Source organism: Vanellus vanellus, assembly GCF_965231255.1.
Source record: "Vanellus vanellus genome assembly, chromosome: 4".
Classification (NCBI taxonomy): Eukaryota; Metazoa; Chordata; class Aves; order Charadriiformes; family Charadriidae; genus Vanellus; species Vanellus vanellus.
This window is the reverse complement of record NC_138909.1, coordinates 13655987-13675715: the sequence shown is the minus strand read 5'-3', so window position 1 is coordinate 13675715 and position 19729 is coordinate 13655987. Positions and strand designations below refer to the sequence as shown.

Genomic DNA, 19729 nt, shown 5'->3' with positions numbered 1-19729 from the left:
TGGGCCCTTTTATTGCCTTCCTACCTATTTTTGCAAGAAGGAAATTTGAATTCATGAGTATTAAGAAGCCTGATTAATGTCTGACTGTTAAGACTCCTAGATACAACATGAGTAAGTAAAAGTGAAGCAATTCGAACAGATACCATAAATTATTTAATAACAAATATAATACTAAGTAATAGCTATAATAACTTCTTGTAAATGTTATTTAACAGAGGAACAGTAGAAAGACACCATGATTCTGGTTCCTATTGTTAATACCTTTGGGACTTGGTCCATGGCATTGAGAATGATGATTCACTGATACTTCAGAACCTGAATTCTCACTGTATTTCATACATGGTAGACAAGGAATAGCATAGGCTTTGACAGAGTTGTACCGTTCTGAGTTTCAGCTGAAACCTTAGTTTGCTGTTTCAAACAGGTAATGATCAAGCTGGAGTCTTAAAATGTTACAGGATCTGAAATGAGCAGCTAATTCCTTAAGAGGCAAACTGAGAAGAAAATGGTACCGAAAATACATCATTTCTTCAGACTAACAGAGGTCTAGTCAAGACTGTAAGCAAACAATTCAGAGGTCATTGTGCAATGCTGTGATATTTGAAATGGAGTGAAACAGCCCATAAAAAACTGTCGTGTACACAGTCAAAGGTGGAGAGTGAACAACAGCAAGAGACTCGTTTCACTATGCTCTGGTTGTTTGTGACTGATGCTATTACAGGCATTTGCCTCAGCTCACAGATGCTGTGTCTTGACCTTTTCATAGGAGCAGAAAGCATGGGGAGTGCAGACTGCCTCTGCAAGGAATGGTACAGCAGCAGCCATCGTTAGTGCTGTAGGAGGCATTTTGTCTGCATCAGACCCAGAGTCCCCAAGAGCACCTATTGGCAGAATATCAGTAGCAGTGTAACCGGATGCTTGCAGACCTGAGTAGGTCCTTGATTATGAAAAGAAAACTTGATTTATTTTTTTTAAGCAAACAAAAAAAAAAAAAAAAACCAAACAAACCAAACCTAGCAATTTTCTTTGGTTTGTTTGAGGCTTTCTGAAGCCTTACTTTGAGCACTGGGAAAACACTGCCTGCTGGTTTTACAGGAAAATACTTGGAACTGTTTGGGGTCTGCAGGGGGAGATGTAGCTAATTTCCTAACCATAGTAACCACTTATCTGCCCAGTTACTGTGCTAAGTATTGAATAAATGGGTCTAGCAATTTCTATTTCTTATTCTTGTAGGCTATGAATATTGTGACTTCAGTACTCCTGCTTTATGCAAAAGAGGAGGAAGCGTTCTGGCTGCTGGTGGCTCTGTGTGAACGTATGCTACCTGACTACTACAACACAAGAGTTGTTGGTACGTTATGGGGAGATTTTCTAACATGACAGTACAAAAATTAACCAAATTAATTGGTATTACTTGTATTGAAACAAGCATATGCGTAGAGGTATGTGTGGCACAGATACAACTATGAATGCTACTGGCAAGACAGCTTGCTCAGGAGCATAGAAGCAACTCCCTAAACAGATGCTGTGATCATTTTTCACTTACTTAGGATTAGATGGCATTCTAAAGTGGACAAATTAAATAAAAAATAGGTGGGAGACTAAAATTTGAATTTTAGATGTTCCAGTTATCTAATTAAGGTAAGGTGGAAACAAGAGCTTTGGCAATTTGCAGAAGTTGTCTTTGTACCTGTTTACCTCTGATTTGAAAGGGCACAAGTATCTGAAAGCCACTGTTGTCAGGTGACAGTTTCCTGTATGTGGAAGTGAATGGCTCTTCAGTTTGTCATGGAAACTGTCTTTACTGTAGCTCACAATTGCTTGAGATACTCATTGAGCCTTAGAAATGATTGTTCCTGGCCTGCTTAAGACACTGATGGTATGGCATAGATATGTATAACACAGGGTTCTCTTGAAATAAATCCAAACCCTTACAGACAGCCACCCTGGCTGCCTCCAACAGGTGATGCTGAGAAGTCTTATTCTAATTAGTAATGGTAAGTACTAAGCCATCATATAACTTTTGTAAGTGCTAGACAAAATTGACCCTTTGTTAGCTCTTATGAAGCATATAATTAAAACAAAAAAAACCAACCTTACTACAGTTCAATTTGTATGTACAGCTCAGTTGTGGAATAGAATCTGTTATTTATCTGACAGTGAAAAAATATGTTTAAGCATCATGTAGAATATTCTTAGGTTTTGTATTTGTATATATAGAATATATGTTCGTCTTTTTTTTTTTTTTCCCCCTCTGAATGGTGATGTGGTCAGTTGCTCCCAAAATAATAGACATCCAACCTTATTTATTTTCAACAGGAGCATTGGTGGATCAGGGTGTTTTTGAAGAGTTGGCTCGTGACTATGTTCCACAGCTTTATGACTGCATGCAGGACTTGGGTGTAATATCCACCATTTCCCTGTCCTGGTTCCTCACTCTCTTCCTCAGTGTAATGCCATTTGAAAGCGCGGTGGTGGTTGTGGATTGTTTCTTCTGTGAAGGAATAAAGGTGATATTTCAATTAGCGCTCGCCGTCCTTGATGCTAATGTAGACAAGCTGCTTAACTGTAAAGATGATGGAGAAGCCATGACAGTCTTGGGAAGGTATTTATTACAGAAAATGAAGTCTCTTCATTTTATTTTTCTTTTACTTACATTTCTGACTTGTGTTCTTCTATGTTGAAATACTCAATTTAAACCAGTACAATATATGTAAATCTTTTACATGGTTATAGTTCCCTTTCACCCATATAAAGTGCCCTTTATATTAGGGTTATATTAGGCATATATTATGTTATATTAGGCAATCCTGTATTATATTAGGCAATCCTGCTTTAGCAGGGGAGTTGGACTAGATGATCTCTAGAGGTCCCTTCCAACTCTGAAAATTCCGTGATTCTGTGATTATTGTAAAATAGTGTTAAGTGACCAACAAGATCTGAAGTTTTCTTTCAAGATGTTAAAATAAACTTCCCAAACCTGGTTATAGACACTTATTGTGGTTGATTATTTTAGTTGATTATATGGGGTTTGTTACTTCCATCTTTTGCCTCCTGCCTTTTAAATGCTGCTAAGAAAATGCCTTGATCTCAAGGGCGATTGTTTTGGGAATGGACTGAACAGAACTTAGAAGAATTAGGTAGGCTCTTGAACGAATGGGTTTCAGTGAAGAAAGAGGCTGAAAAATAGACTGGATTGAGTCATTTAATACAAACTAATATTGCTAAGTGTAACTTTTGATTTCCTGGTGTTTGGTAGTAGTGTTTAGTTTTCAAGATGCTGCTGAAACTTTGGAATTTTTTTTCCTAACAAGTTTCATTATAGCTTTACTGAAGTCTGGTTTTAATTTTGTGGGGTTAAAGACTACTGTGGTTGTGTCTTCTGTGAAGTAAGCAATAGTGCTTGCTGAGGATTTAAGTGTTCTGCAGCTGCAGGGTAGAAGATAGATGTTCTACAGCAGCTGCGCTGGTGGGAGGAACAAGCCCTTAAAGCCCCTTGCAGCAAGGCTGGGTAGTAGTGGGGCAAGGGGGTACGTAGACTGAAGCACACTGACCCTTTTTGTCTAAAATCATGTAGTTCATTAGTAGAGAGTGGTTTGATCGCTTTTACATTTAATAGTCTAAATGTAACTCTTATTCTGTTAACCCTTAGAAGGGATGGGGTACAAATGAATCGTGGGTTTCTCATTTCTTTTTTCTTTCCCCCTCCCCCCACCAGATATTTGGACAGCGTAACTAATAAGGACAGCACTCTTCCACCCATTCCTCATCTTCACTCACTGCTCAGTGATGATGTAGAGCCTTATCCTGAGGTGGATATCTTCAGACTAATCAGGTCTTCCTATGAGGTAGGATAGGATTTCTTAACAGGAACTTGCCAACCCACACTAGTTCTGCTTTGCAGGGGAATGTGATACTCTATAGTTTGGCTTTGCTTGGAACTGAAAGAACATAAAAGAAATACAGACTCATCTCGGAAGTCTGGGGCGGGAGAGAGGGGTTAGTCTATCTTTTAACCAAAACTTTTAATTGGAGCTGTTTTGCAAAGAAGCCTGCAGCATCAAAGGAGGGCACAGCCCACAACAAAAAAGTGCTTTACAAATGAAAGACTGAACTTCTAATTCAAAAAAGGTTAATTTTCATCTAAGGTTTTTCATGCTTTTCCAAACTGACATATTGGTGACATCTATATGATTTCTATTATAAGTGGAACTTTGTTTCTTTTACCTTTCTTTTCCAGCAAGTGCTGACTATGACCATGGGCCACTATTATCACCATCGGCTTCTGCATTATCACCAAAGCTAAAAAAAAATTTCATGTGAAAGGAGCTGCTAATAACTAGTATCTGTAACGCACAGGACAAAGCCTGCAAAAACCTAAAATTTGCAAACCAGTTTCATTATCCTGAAATTTTAGAAAGAAGCCATCAGTTAAAATACCCCTAGTGATTACACTGACATTGTTTTGTTGTTTTTTTGTTTTTTTGTTTTTTTTTAAATAAAAACTAAATAACTTTAAAGAGTTATTCTCCTTAAATTCGTTTTTTTTTCCTTCCATTGACATGCAGGGTAAATTAATATTTTTAGTTCAAGATGTAGGTTCATACTTAGCAATATGTCAGCTGTTTCAGAGGCACTTCCTATGTCCCTAAAACCTCCTTGCTTTAATAACATGTTATCTATTTAACAAGAAAGTAGGCAGTCCTTAGTGTATTCTACGCTGAAGGGTAAACTGAATCAAGTTAGATGCGTAGTTCTTCTCCTTCACAAAATGTTAGAATGGGGAGAGGGATGTTTATGTGAAATTCTGTTTCCCTTGTATCTTTCTGATTTCCTTATTGTGAAGACAGCTTGCATTGGCTTAACTGCTTTTAGATTAATAACCTGACTCCATGCAGAGCCAGTCTGTCTTTTTGGGGCTTATGCAGCACAGAACCTTATTGTTCTTTCTAGATAAATAATCTGCTGTACTCTGGTATAACTAGGCAAAACAAATAGTGTGGAGAGTCAAGAACTGTGAGGAAAGCAGGAGTTGGTTGCAAAGAGAGAATTAGTTTCAGGAGAGTAATTGTTGTTGGTCGGTTTGATTATTAAAACACCCCAACAATTCAATAGTAAACTAGATAAAAAAACTTCAAGGCATCTGTTACTCAATGACTGTTATATTCCTCAATTAGTTGTGTGCAGTCAGGGCTGAGAACTCAATGTTATCTTTGTTTGCAGCTACAAAGAGCAAAATACAAGGGAGTGTATCTTTGCTATTTTTAGAATTTAAGTTGTTACAGGTACTTATTGGGTAACCATGTATTCTTAATCTTCTAGACATTTCCTGGCCTGTATCGGGGATAGTGTGACCAGCAGGACTAGGGAAGTGATTTTCCCACTGTACTCAGCAGTGGTGACGCCGTGCCTCAAATACTGAGTTCAGTTTTTGACCCCTCACTACAAAAAAGACGTTGAGGTGCTGGAGCATGTCCAGAAAAAGGCAGTGAAGCTGGTGAGGGGTCTAGAGCACAAGTCCTGTGAGGAGCGGCTGAGGGAACTGGGGTTGTTTAGTCTGGAGAAAAGGAGGCTGAGCGGATACCTTATCGCTTCCTACAGCTCCCTGAAAGGAGGTTGTAGGGAGGTGGGGGTCAATCTCTTCTCCCAAGTAACAAGCGGTAGGACAATAGTAAATGGCCTAAAGTTGTGCCAAGGGAGGTTTAGGATGGATATTAAGGAAAAATTCTTCACAGAAAGGGTTATCAAACGTTGGAACAGGCTGTCCAGGGAAGTGGTGGAATTGCCATCCCTGGAGGTGTTTAAAAGATGGGTAGATGTGATGCTTAGGGATGTGGTTTAGTGATGGTTCTGGCAGTATTAGGTTGATGGTTGGACTTGATGATCTTAAAGGTCCCTTCCCACCTAGACGATTCTATGATTCTATAACGTTTGTTGTTTACAGAAAAAATAGGAAGACCTACGGCTGAAAAAAAGGTTTTTTTTCTTGAAGTCCTTTGCCCTCCCTCAAATACACATACCCCACCCCCAACAGGAGGAAAACCTTGTCCCTTGCAGACTGTCCCGTGATATTTATCATGGGAGCACGAAGAGTCTGAGAACTTGGTGAAGGTGTATCACTTGCAAAAGCACAATATTGGATTGTTTTATGAAGAGCTGCTCTCCATCATGCTCTGATCCTGTCCAGCTTTTAGGTAATCATGTCAGATGTATATATGAGAAGTCTCCAGTGAAAGCTGAAGTGATGCAGAGGAATTTTTTGGTAATTAAGCGATTAGCACCCCTCTCTGTGATGATATTGAACTGACTTTCTACTTTTTTAAAAGAGAAACATTCTTGACATATGAGAAAATAAATAACAAGTGTGTTTTACCCTGCCTGTAATTTTTTCATTTACTGAAAATATTTTTTAGTACGAAATCTCTTATGTTTTCATTCAATTTTGCAATTAATTCAGAAGCCATAGAGCCTGGGATTATAATAATTACAATAGAAGTGACTAAAATAATAGATAATCACTACAGCTTTAAAAGCCTATGCCTAGCTCACTAGCTGCCAATGAAGTGTAGACTCGGATATTCAGAGCTGTTGTGTGCTTAACTCCTTTGATTTGTTTGTTAGTTAATTTGGAAAAAAATAGGCCTTTAACACTTGAAGTACATCTATAGTAGTATCTGGGTCTTGACCATTTTAACCAAACAACTGACACTCAAAGGTCTGACACAGTTTTGACCTAGAACAAGTGACACAATTCCAACAATTCCTTGTATGATTTGAAAGTTGACATGGCCATAGGACCGTTCCCAGAAGGTAATTGCATGCGACCTTCCTTTTCTGTAGGCTATGTGAGTTTTAGTTGTGTGGATGTGAACAGACCATCTCATTTGGCCTCCAGACCAGAGAATAAGCTCTGATTACTGGAATAGATGTGGCCTCAGAGCCACAAAAGATCTCTTTTCAAGGTTTTGTCACCTCTATGGTGCTTGGTATTCATGGATGATTATCTAGATTCCATTTTTTCAAAAGACGTACTTATTTGCTGCAAATACATGAAACATCTTTTTACTCCTGAGGTATATGATAAAGGTGCACAGTTTTACAGATAGAAACAGCTTTAGACTTAATTTGATCACTGAAGAATGTTCTAACAAATTATGACCTGCTTATGTAGATGCACTTGCACTGGAAATATAAATCCATCCTGTATGAAAGCATATCTTGCCACCTCATTTTAGTTTTACACGTGGCATACTTGATGTCTGACATTAGTGTTCCTGCTGGTCATCAGTGGATTTCTCAGTATGTTACAAGTGTTTTCTTGATGGCAAAAACCTACTCACAGTTCACAAAACTAAGTCTTGGGGATTAGGCTTTCATCTACATACAAAAACATGGAGTATTATTCCTAATAGGTTTTTCCCTTAGGATGCATCTGTAGTATATGCAGGAGCTCCCTGAGATTGTTATGGGCATTGTGGAAAAAAACTTCTGAAAATAAGACTTGGACACATTAGAGAATCTTCTTCCTAATGGAAGTTGCGTTCTTGATACTTGGTTTCAGATCCTCATGACCATAAGGACTGCTATACTGTCTCAGCTGTTAGAGATCCAGTTAGTCTAAATATTTTTCTCTCTGTAACAATTAAGAAATATTCCAGGACAAGCTGAACTAAAACCCTGCAGAAGGAGTTATGAAACAATCTATTCGTAGAGATTTGCCAAGCAAGAAATTTCTAACTGCTGAGATTATGGTTTGAAATGTGAGGATTTGTAACTTAATAAAGACCTTTCAAATTAAATGACAATAAGTTATTGGGGGAAAATAATATCTAGTGATATATTCCTGAAATCTTCGTAACTTTGTCATGTGTTAGAAAAATGCCTTAACAGCAATTCTTTAAATACACCATTTGTTGTATATCACATAATTAAATTAATTTCTCAAATACATTGAAAGCAAGCGAAGTATTCCAAATATTAATACACAGACTATCCTGTACTTCTTTTTCTCTTTTAAGAAATTTGGAAGTATCCGAGCAGATTTAATTGAACAAATGAGATTCAAACAAAGGCTGAAAGTTATCCAAACCCTTGAAGATACTACAAAGCGCAATGTGGTAAGTACTGAAATAATGTTCTTGGCAAAGATTAAGGTCAGTCAGTTTCTGAAATTTAAATTAGCTTTTCAGCGAGACATGGATTTCAAATCTGTAACTGTTAATGTTATGTTTCAAAAGGTACGAACTATTGTGACAGAGACTTCTTTTACTATCGATGAACTGGAGGAACTGTATGCTCTTTTCAAGGTAAAGCTAAGCGAAGATAAGATCATGTGCCATCAGGAAATGCAAACGTTCATTTTTGATATGGAACTTTGTGTCTTTTATAAAGACCAGGTTGAATCTATGAGTTGCTCCCAGCTATCTTAATACAAACTTCAATTATTGTATTATTGAATATACAAAAAAAACCCCAACCGGTTTTGAAAAGCTCAGGAAATAAGTCATTCACTAAACAATTTGTCCATGGAAAAAATGAATATACTGATGAAAGCTATTACAATGAAAAAGTGAATAGATAGAGGGTTTTGGTCAGTCTATAGAAACTTACTATGTCTGTCTCTACCTGACCCAAGTTTTGGAATGTAGCACAGAAATACCTTTATTCTGTTGTCTCAGACAGTTAATGCTTGCATACCATAATAGCTGATTTTTGCTATTATCAATGTTTGTGATACTAAATTTCAATGTAATATAGTATACGTTAAAAGTGATGTGTCTTTGTAAGTTGATAGTACAGAAATACTGTTAAAGCCACAGATTTAAAGGTGAGCAGTTAAAATGCTTTAGCTTCACTTTGATGCTCACTGCCTTAAAACATGATACTCTCTTCCTCTGTTTTAGAATAAGAGAGATTTTTTTGGTATACCAAGAATTTCTTTCCTTTCAACTTCTCATCTGTAATGTCAGGTCTTACAATTGTCCAAATCCTGCAGTGCCTTCTTTCGGTCTTCTATGGAATTGGTGAGACCAAGTCAGACAGTCTACCCCAGTTGATCACTGTGCAGTGCTAGGATCTCTTTCTCTAAACTTCTGAATCGTTTTGAAATAGATTCCACCAAAATCAGCTCCAGAACTTTCACTGACTTTAGTAAGCTGAAAGAGTAGGACTTTATACAGTAATTTTGAGACTATACAGTTCAACAAAAAATATTTCAAATAAGCAGCTATTTTCATATGCTTTGAAATTAAAGAGTTCACGAGAGGCCCCTTTATGACTTGACTGTGTGGTGAGGTTGAAGGGGGTGACTAAGCACATCAAGCCTGTGTATATGTGCAAGTCCCATCTGCTTACTGCTCTGTTCAAAACAGGTATTTCATCTTCCTGGGAGGCAGAAAAAGTTTTGCCTTTTTTTTTTTTTTTTTTTTTTTTGGTAGAGGGGTGTCTTTTTGTGCTGGTTAGAGGAGAAACCTCTTGCAGAAGATGGAAATACATCTGCTAGTCTTGTGTTGTTTTCACTGTGTGTGTGTGTATGAGTTGTTTGGATTTTTTCTTTTATCATTGATAGCGATGAATTGTTTACAGAGGTGATGACAATCTCACAGCATTTGCCTTCTGTTCAGGCGGAACATCTGACTAGCTGCTACTGGGGAGGAAACAGCAATGCTATTGACCGGCATGATCCCAGCCTGCCTTATCTGGAACAGTACCGTATTGACTTTGAGCAGTTCAAGGGGATGTTCGCTCTCCTCTTTCCTTGGGCGTGTGGAACTCATTCAGATGTATTAGCTGCACGCTTATTCAGGCTTCTTGATGAAAATGGAGACTTGCTCATCAACTTCCGAGAATTCGTCTCTGGACTAAGTAAGGAGAATTCACAGCACTCAAAATAATCTGATCAAAACAGTTTGTTTCTAAAGGGGATCCTGTCCTTCAGAAACACAGATGTTATGCTAGCTGTCAGATAATGAGTTTAAGTTTGACATATGCCAATTTGCATAAGTCACCTTTGTTTTAAGAGCTGTTCATGCTACTGTTCAGCTCATTTTATCATGCCTGTGATAGCGGTTCCCACTGGGGTTTAGGCTGGTTCTCAGTAGGTGCCATCTACATTAGCCAGCGATGTGTCACTCTGGGAGAAGGACCACGCATGAACTACATGTTCATTAGGGTCTGAGCATTTCCCTGACTGTTAACTCTCAACATGAAAATCACGTGCAACTTGCGTGCTTAATGGTGTGATTACTTCTAATTAAAGTATTTCCTTTGGGAAAGTCTTTTATATGTTCTTCTATAGCATTCCTCTCTCAGTGACACTGTGTTTTGTTAACTGATCCTTAACCTTTCCCTGGAAGTTGGGAATTTATACATTTTGTCAGTGCTACCAGCTCTGGAAGGGGGAGAGAGCCAGCATTTGCTCCCTTGGATGTTCAGGAAGAAGACTTTTGAGAAATTGGTGTGCACATATAAGGGGCAGGGGAAGGACAGACCGAGGATGTTAGTGGTGTTTGCCCCTGAATAAAAGTGCTTCTCTTTAGAAGTCTGCTGACACCCCGCATACATGTGTCCCTGTGTGAGAGAAAGGTATGACACATCAGAGTATGTGCAGTGAGAGTTACTACCTAATATTACTTCTGAAATGTATAATCAAGACTGCAGACTAAGAGAGAGAGCAAGATGGAAGTCACCTGAAGAGGAGAAAGTGGAAGTGGTGGTCAGAGAAGGAGTCTGAATGTCATTAATGGAGATTACGGCCCCTGTGAGTTTTGAAAAAGCAGGATTTCAGGACACAAAAGTCAATATCGCAACAAAGGGAATGTGCAAGCCCCAGCATTAACATGAAGAAGCAAAGATGAGGAGGAGCTGGCCACCCCTTTTTTTAATACAGCAGGAATTATTCCCTGTAAGTGACCAGCATCTCGCCATCTATCATATGTTATTTCATGGCAATCTGATGGTTCCTCCAGCTTTACATTTTGATCCTTTCTGAGAGAGAAAAGGTTTCCCAGTCTGGCTTTCAGCAACTCTTTGTAATGCTATTTTTAAGCATTAGGGCTCCAAACGCAGCCTTGCATTAAAACCTCTGTACAGCAATGGTAACACCTGTTCTCTCGCAGGTGTAAAACAGCTATTTGACAGTAAAACTGGTAGCACACCTCCCCTTCACACAACCCAAAAAACCAGTGCTTCCTATGATGCAGTTCTGAATTGTATCTGAGGGATTGTTTGCCAGGTAACACTTAAAGGCTTTGAGACACATCCTGTGGATTAACTGCTCTCCCTGCTTACAGGATGCTGTTAATAACAGTCAACCAGACAGCATTTGAGACAGCATTTTTTAGAACCAATAATGAGTAATATTAGAACAAGGAACAGTGTTGAGCACTGAACTGAACTGAAATCTTCAAGGGGCTAAACAATCAAAACTGCTTATTCTGCAAAACCACATTTTTTCAGAAACTAAGCCAAATATAGTGTAGCTTGAAAACTTTTTTTTTTTTTTTTTTTTTTTTTTTTAAAAAAGTCAAGCCTCCTGACCCCTTTTTTGTTTAAAAAGCACATGAATGGTAGCAAGGACAACACGGTCAACAAAAACAACATGGGGTTTGTTTGAGCATATTTTACCATGCCCCAGAACTTTTAAAAATTCCACAAACGTCAGCTGTTTCAGTCTGCCTCACCAACCCAATACGTCTTGAATAGGAAAATCTCTTAAATGAGGAATAGCTTCTGTTGGAGCAAGATGCATTTGTTCAATAGGGGACTGTGTTGCCTTTTGCTTGTGGCTGTCCCAGAAAGCATGGTCAGAGGATAGGTGTTCTGAAGGTGACCTGTGGGCACTGTCCTCTCTCTTCTTACTGTGTCCAAACAGCAGTATTGGACTCTGGCGTGGTTACTCAAGTCTGTCTTTCCCAAAGGCAGCATCCTATTCAAGTGCTTCCTAGGCATGGCCCACCTCAGAGGGTGCTTGTTGGTAGCTGAAGCAGCCATGGCACCTGAAGCATTCCCGTTTCACAGCTCTCTCTTTCAATGACTTTATTCCGTGTAGCCATAAGGATTTGTTCCCTCGAAGCCTCTCTTTGATGCCACTGACTCCTTCTAGGAGCTCCATGAAGAGGAGATAAAAAGGGGTGCTGCGTGTCCCAGTGTGGGCTTATGGCCCTTTCTTTTGTGTCAGCATGAAATCCTTGGGATATGAGAGCACCATAATTGCATCTGGGAATCTCCATTTCTTTTTCATAGCCACTGCAGCAAATAGCTCAAGAACCTCCTACTTCAGGTGCCTCTAGGGCCTCAGATGAGCAAAGATAGAACAACCTGGCGTATTCTTCTGTACATTCACTCTGCGTCGTGTTACTGCAAGTTCAAATAAAGGAGTGATCTTGAATAGTTTGCTCTAACAGTTGTGCTGCTCAGAAGAGCTTGTCAGCCTTAGTAATGAGCTGTTTGGGGGATTCACTTGTGAAGAAGCTCACCTGCACCCCCATATCACACTGGCTTATAGCATGTCAGTTGTTGACTCAGGATCCCAGTAAGCTAGCGAGATTTCCACATAGACTCAAAGTGCCCCCCTGCCTCCCACCCTGTTTTTGCAAGACTCCCTTCTCTGAGCATGCAGCTCTTCCACCTCTCTGGTGACTGCAGCGCTCACCACAACCTTGTGCAAAAGTCAGCACTATGAAAACAGTCTCTCAAGGAGTACCTGAGTGTATTTTTTTCTTTTTCTGAAAACAGCTTTTCTCCAAGAACGGGTTGCAGGAGTGTGTTCGGAAAGCAGTGTTAACCTCACTGGTCCTCTGATCCTTTCGGGGGGCTAAATGCTGTACAAACACTCTGCACTCTTCCACCTGTGGTCAAGAGAAAAGCAACTGAAGCCAACACTTTTATGTTGCTACTAAGTTTTATGTTAACAAAATAAAAGTTTTAACCTGTTTCATTACTTTGTTAGTGGCCTTAAAGAAGACAGGGGGAAAACTGTGCACATATGACATTATGCCCAGGAAAGACCTGACACCTGCGTAGCGTTGACAGAAGGAGAACAGTCAGAAAGAGGGTTCAGGGAAGGTTGTTCCTAATCACGCCATGAGAAGGGGTGCGATGGTCAAGCCTGAGAGAAGTAAGAGCAGGTCTGCGTAAGGGAGGACAGTGGCTGCAGTGTGGTGACAGATTTCACAGTTGCTGTTTCAGGTAGGAAGATTCAAAGGGTGTAGTCATGCTGTCTTCCAAGCACAGTTTTTTCTATCGCCACAACATGAACTTAAAACTTCTGGGTAAAAACTGGTGATGCATCAGACTTGTACTATAAAAAGATGAGACTCGTTGAGAGTTGTTAAAGGTTCTCAGACCTGTGACTCCAGAGTGCCAGGGGGAGAATATTTCTGGTTGGGACTAAGAATGGTCTTGCCACCTCCCCAGTGCTGGTGATAGACCCTCAGCAGAGTCATCTGCTTTGCTGTTCAGGGATGCAGGGGCTGTGCAGAAGGCCACTGAATTCTCTGGGCTCTCCTATGAAATTATCCCTGTACTGCAGCGTGCAGGTCAAAATGGTGGCCTGAGCTGAGGTACCCACCCATACAAAGATCTCCCCTAACTCTCTATAATAGAGGCACATCTACCAAAGGTCCGTTCCTCTTCTGTTGTCTTTATGAGTGTAGACTGATTTTTTTTTTTTTTTTATTGTTTAATACAGCATCGATTCTGAGATCTTGGGTAGCCCACTCCTGCTGTCACACAGTTCCTGCAAATTGCCATTAGGCTGTTCTTCCCTTTGTAAAACTTTCTGATCTCTCCTGAGGGAGACCCAGAGGGTTGTCTCGAGAGAATCCAGATAACATCTTTGGTCAACTTGTCCCACATGTGTTGTCTTCATTCCTGTACGTTTTGAGGGGAAAAAGGGCCTGGCATTAGGAAGCACACACAGATTCATCTCGGGCAAAAGCAGTAACAGTTGAGCTTTTTCAGTTTTCTTCACATCTGGGGATAGGGAGAGGAACAAGGCTACATGTGTCACTGCATATCCTGTGCCCTGAATCCTTTTTTGGTGAATGCATCCCTAGCCGTTGCTGAAGGACACAGAACTGCAGCCTGTTCTGTGCTTTGGTGATTTCATGTCACCTTTAGCAGTGGGGCACTTCACGTGGTACCTGGGTGTGTAACCTAAGACACAGCTTCACCAGAAGGGGACGCATTAGCTGCACCGGGTGGTACACCAAATAGGAACACAAGGAAGTTTTGTGCTTAAAAAGGACCAAGTTGAAAGCAAAATGGCTGATGTAGATGTATGTATGTAGTTCTTTGGCCTAACATCTGTATTTATTGTAGTCTTAAGCTTTACAGTAGAGTGTGATTGTTAGTATTTGCTAAGACACATTTTGTAGTTTGCATAGGGGAGGTAAGTTGACAAGGTAGCCTGTAAGGTAAAATAAATCTGTGTAACCTAATTAACGAGGGTTAATTCACTTGTTTATGACTTACATGTCATAACAAGTAAGATTTATGAAGAAGTCTGATTATCAGTTATTTCAGTACTTTAAAATTAACTAATACCCATTTAGTTAATTGGAAGGAGGAGCTACAGTAGACCGCTTGGATTTCATACAGCACATTGGAGCATAGACCAGAAAGGAATAGGGGTAGAGGTGGATAAATCACTAGAAAGTATTGCCTGAACATCAGTTTAGCCCATGGCTAAGCTGTGATAAACGCTGTTTACTTTAATTTCTCCCTCTTCTTTTGATAAGTATCTTATTGTTCTAAATCATGTGATGTTATTACTGCATCCTCAGATCAGACAGTTTGAAGTCCATGCAAAAAGGTCTTCTTAACTCTTAGCTGGAGGCCTTTCTGAGTGGTAATTTGATGTTCATAGATTATTTTTAAGCTTTATAAAATAGCATTGTAATGAAGGACCCGAGGTTAAAGTGCAAAATTCAAATAAAGTGGTCTGTGTTCTCTTGCTATTTCTACTGCAGACCATATGATCTTAGAAGTCAAGTGACTGCCTTATGATCTCGGGCTGTAAAGGGAGTACAGGGCTTCCCAGAGTGAACATAGCAGCTTCTAAAATGAAATATTGTAGCACTAATAAATAGAATGGTATTGAATGCTGAGTATTAATGTACTGTATGTAATGCTGTTTAGGTGCAGCATGCCACGGAGATCTTACAGAGAAGCTGAAGCTACTGTATAGAATGCATGTTTTGCCTGGTAAGTAAATGATGTTAAAATAGCTGTTGTCTTGTTGAGAACAGAAATTTGGAGCAGAGTTGTTTATGACTACCTTTCCCAATTAAATATTGATTTGTGGGAATTACTGTAGCTGTTTATGCAGCAGGAAAATAGGAGAGCTTCTACCATAACCAGACATGGATTTGGAAAGTCTGAAAGCACCCATGCAGCCCTCTATTGCTCCAGCCACAAACAGGCCATTTCTGTGTGTCTCTCACCTGTTTAGCTGGGGTTGGTGACATCCCCCATCCATAATAAATACATTTTTAGCAGCATTGTTACCATAGCATTTGTTACCATAATGCACTTTATTTAACAGTGAAACTAACTTAAAATGTTCCTGCATACCCTGGCTACTCGTTTCTGTCCCCAGGGTTTCTTCTTGGTTTTTCCTCTGGGCCCATACAGTTTGCAGAGGGAAGCTCCAGATTGTTTCGCAGATGTGTTTTCCAGGGAGCTGCACAAACTGTTGGACTCAGCTAAGTTAGAAAGGCAGTTTAGGGTGGAGAGGGGATGGAAACATCTCAAAACAGTTTTGCCCCTGAAGAAAATGATGTCCTGGAACTATATCCTCTCTGGTTTGTCACATGCGTGCCATAAAGAATCTATTGCTGTCCTCACTGAACCTGCGATTTAAGTATGTTACAGCTGTCCTGGTAGTTTAATTCTTGTGCACATATACATCCTTTGGTAAAGATATCTAAAAGCTTTGAGAGGACATTCACCTTCATGTGCTTTGAACATGTGTCCCTGGTGGCTCCCAGCTGGCTTTGCTGGAGGTAGGCTTGAGTGATTCACTAATTTAACTGGCAAAAAATACAATTTTATTGAACTGTACGGAAGGGATCAATTTTTAAGGATGCTGTTTCTGGTATTCAGGGGCTGGTAAGCTCATACCAAATCATGACAGACTGTTTCCAGCTAGGAAAGGGTTCATGCCCTGCTTAGGACATGCTGAGCTGCACAGAAGAACTTAATGAAAGTAGACATGGCAAGATGGGCAAGCCAGCCTCCGAAGGCAAACAGCTACTTGTTAGACAGTTTTGGATATCGGGGAGGAGACAGTACGGGTCCAGTTGTTCATCTCCTTTGAGCTGAAAAGATGTGATTCCTAACCCATCACATCCTCACAATTTTACTTCTAGAAATAGATATTCTAAATGTGTCAACAGAAATGTCTTCTAGTTTTTAATTAAAGGGTGGAATTTTTAACGAAGGAATTTTATTCCATTGCTTAGATCCGTCCCCTGAGCAAGAAGAGCCAGACTCTGCCTTTGAAGCTACTCAGTACTTTTTTGAAGACATCACCCCAGAATGTACACACGGTAGGCATCTTTTGTCTCAGGCATGAAAAGATGAGGTAATGCACTTCAGACAACCTGTCTTTTTAGGAAGCTACTTTTTTTACTCGATTAAACTTTGTAAGCGAAGTATTCTCTGTAAAAAGAAGTATGTAGTCTTTGTATATATTTTGATATCCTTAGAGGCGCAGGTGTGTGTACACTAAGAATTCCCCTGGATTGTGCATTGCAGAAGTACTCTCAGAGCAATGTCATCAGTGTGTTGCAATGGAACTGATTTTGTGACAAGCGCAGCATGTACGTCTTGATGGAGAATAAATATATTGGCTTTCAAGATATATTTGGATCAGAACTTAAAATATTCTAAAAAAAACGAAGCCAAAAGATATATCAAAATGTCGTTCAGCAGTTTGAAATCTTTTTGTGCCCTAACGAGAACCTGGGTCTCATCATTGTTGTCTTAAATGGCATTCTCTTTCCTGAGATATTTGATGCTTGAAGTTTCTCTCTGATTCAAGAAAAAAAATTGCCTATCCTTCAGATTACAGGGGGAAGGAAAGTTGTTTGAAAATACAGATAAGAATTAATAGACTAGAGATGGCAACTTTTAAGACTTGATAGACAAAAGAAGATGCACTAATATAATCACCAAACATATCTAGAAGCTGTTTGTGTTGTGGTAACAGGGGCTAATAGTTGTACTACGCAAACAAAACCTAACATGGTCCCTGTCTTAGTGTTTATATTATTAATTATACAGAATTTGTCAGCAGATTTAAGAATAAGCAAAAATCATCATATCCTTTCTACTCTGCATTTTCTGCAGTGTAAACATTTTATTTTGCACTGTACACATGAAAAGTATGTATGTATCTGAAACCACACTGATGTCTCTCTTCCCCTGCCCCTCCACTTCCTAGTTGTTGGCCTAGACAGCAGGAACAAACAAGGAGTAGATGATGGGTTTGTTACAGTGAGTCTGAAAACAGACAAAGGTATGCATGGTGTCTCCCTTTGAATTACATCTTTCATTTCTTGTAAAGATGCTCCTTTTGGAAATGGAAAAAAAAGTATTAATTTAAGGTTTCTTCATGGACTTTTCCTGCATCTCTGGGTAATTTGTTGACAATAGGCAAGAAGAGCTCACAAGAGAACCGAAATTATCTGAGAATGTGGAGCCAAGAGAATAAATCCAAAGCAAAAAATGCAAAGGACTTGCCCAAACTGAATCAGGTACTTCTGCTGGCACTTACTTATTTTTCATTAACTTTAAATTTTTTTCACATACCTATAAACATTCAATACATTAATACTGACTAAAGGTTTTATTTTGAGGCAGATACTTTTTCACCAGAGCAGCAATCAGCTAATTACAGGAGTTAGTTGTTTTCAACATACTGTGACTGGCATTCAGCTTCCAAAACAGCCTAAAAATGAGATACACACATACAGGAATGATAACATTTTATTTTTATCTCCAGACAAAGGGTGATATGACACTGATATCACCAGCGATCTTATAATGTCCGATACACATTACCTGAAAGAAGCATCTTGTACTTTGTAATTTATACTGTCAGTCTCATTCCCCTTAGATCCACGGCTGCTAAGGAGGAGACCCATTGGGACAGATGTTTCCTCCAGAGCATATAGGAAAAGTTTATTCTCTGTAGAACAATGCTTCTTACTTAAGGTAGCCCTAAGCAATTCTCCTTCCTATTTAATTCATTAATTTTGAATTCCAAAAGGCTCGCATCTGATTAAGTTACCACTGTCAATTAAAAGAGTGCTGCTGCAGGTCTCTTATTTCATTTTTCATTACTTCTCATTAGTTTTATCAGACCCCTAGTTATACTTAGCATCATTCCTACAGGAATATACCCAGCAAAATGAATGCTGTGTCTCAGCGCTCACCCTCTGTTGCCCTCCTGTGGCTGCAGGGATAGAAATTTGTCATATATTGGAAGAAATATCCCAACAGTTTATTCTGAATAGCTTTGAGAGGGGCAACGCACCTGGCTGCCTAGTCGTAGCAAATGCTTTCTAGACTGCACCTAGATTATTTCCAATTTCACTTCAGTCACGTAAACTAACGCGTCATACCACCATTCCAGGATTTTTAACTGATTTAGTAGATCTCAGTCTGATTTGTTTCCTGCCGTCTCATTGATGTTTCCTCCCTCTGTGTTTAGGGACAGTTCATTGAACTCTGCAAGACAATGTACAATATGTTCAGCGAAGACCCCAACGAACAAGATCTGTACCACGCTACCGCTGCTGTGACAAGCTTGCTTTTGGAGATAGGTGAGGTTGGTAAGCTCTTCAGTGTGCAGCCCACAAAAGAGACAGACGGCAGCGGTAACAATTGCAGCAAAACTATTCAGAGCGAGCTGTTTCCGAAGAAAGAGCACCAGCAGTACCCCCTCGAACAGCACAAGCCGTTCCAAAGCAGCCTCGTCACTAACGATGAGGAGGCCGTTTGCACCGACAGCGCCCTGGGCATGCAGATGGAAGACATTAAGCTCGAAGACTCTTCGCCCAGGGACAACGGAGCCTGTTCTTCCATGCTCATTTCCGATGATGATACAAAGGATGATAGTTCGATGTCCTCCTACTCGGTACTGAGTGCAGGTTCGCATGACGAAGAAAAGCTACACTGCGAGGATATCGGTGAAGACACCGTTTTGGTACGAAGCAACCACAGCGCTTCTCTTCGTAGAAGCACGAGCATTGACAGAGACTGGGCCATTACCTTTGAACAATTTTTAGCCTCCCTTTTGACTGAGCCAGCGCTGGTTAGGTACTTTGACAAGCCTGTGTCCATGATGGCTAGGATTACTAATGCTAAAAACATAAGGATGATGGGTAAACCAATAACCTCGGCCAGCGACTATGAAATCTCGACTATGTCGGGATAAAAGGCAGTTGCGGGGTTTTTTATTTATTTTTTTTATTCTGTATTTATTAGTACCTGGCACAGGCCCTGGTATTTTCAAAACATGGTTGTTTTCACTAATGTGAAAATGTTGGGGTGCAGACTTAATTATCTTGAAGTATAATCACTCTTTCTGTGGGAAATGTTACACAAATGCAAATTTTATTCAAAATACAGAAAAAAATAACAGTCGTCGGTGAAGTGTGTGTATTATTAACCTTGCTGTCAATATAAAATGGTAAAGATTAGTTCTTAATTTCTAAAT

At 39.7% G+C, this 19729-nt stretch overlaps 1 protein-coding gene across 1 annotated transcript in view; it reads left to right on the top strand.

The window, feature by feature from the left end:
• The window catches only part of TBC1D9 (TBC1 domain family member 9), a gene marked incomplete at both ends in the record, with an annotated part of 54243 nt that extends 34796 nt beyond the window's left edge, over positions 1 to 19447 (top strand). Inside the window, 11 exons of the mRNA XM_082482680.1 lie at positions 1234 to 1351; positions 2320 to 2605; positions 3719 to 3848; positions 8019 to 8117; positions 8238 to 8306; positions 9624 to 9864; positions 15142 to 15207; positions 16467 to 16553; positions 17450 to 17524; positions 17662 to 17762; positions 18722 to 19447. Of these exons, the coding sequence (XP_082338806.1) occupies positions 1234 to 1351; positions 2320 to 2605; positions 3719 to 3848; positions 8019 to 8117; positions 8238 to 8306; positions 9624 to 9864; positions 15142 to 15207; positions 16467 to 16553; positions 17450 to 17524; positions 17662 to 17762; positions 18722 to 19447 (1998 nt within the window). The remainder of the gene's footprint in view (positions 1 to 1233; positions 1352 to 2319; positions 2606 to 3718; positions 3849 to 8018; positions 8118 to 8237; positions 8307 to 9623; positions 9865 to 15141; positions 15208 to 16466; positions 16554 to 17449; positions 17525 to 17661; positions 17763 to 18721) is intronic.
• Between the last annotated feature and the right edge of the window lie 282 nt (positions 19448 to 19729).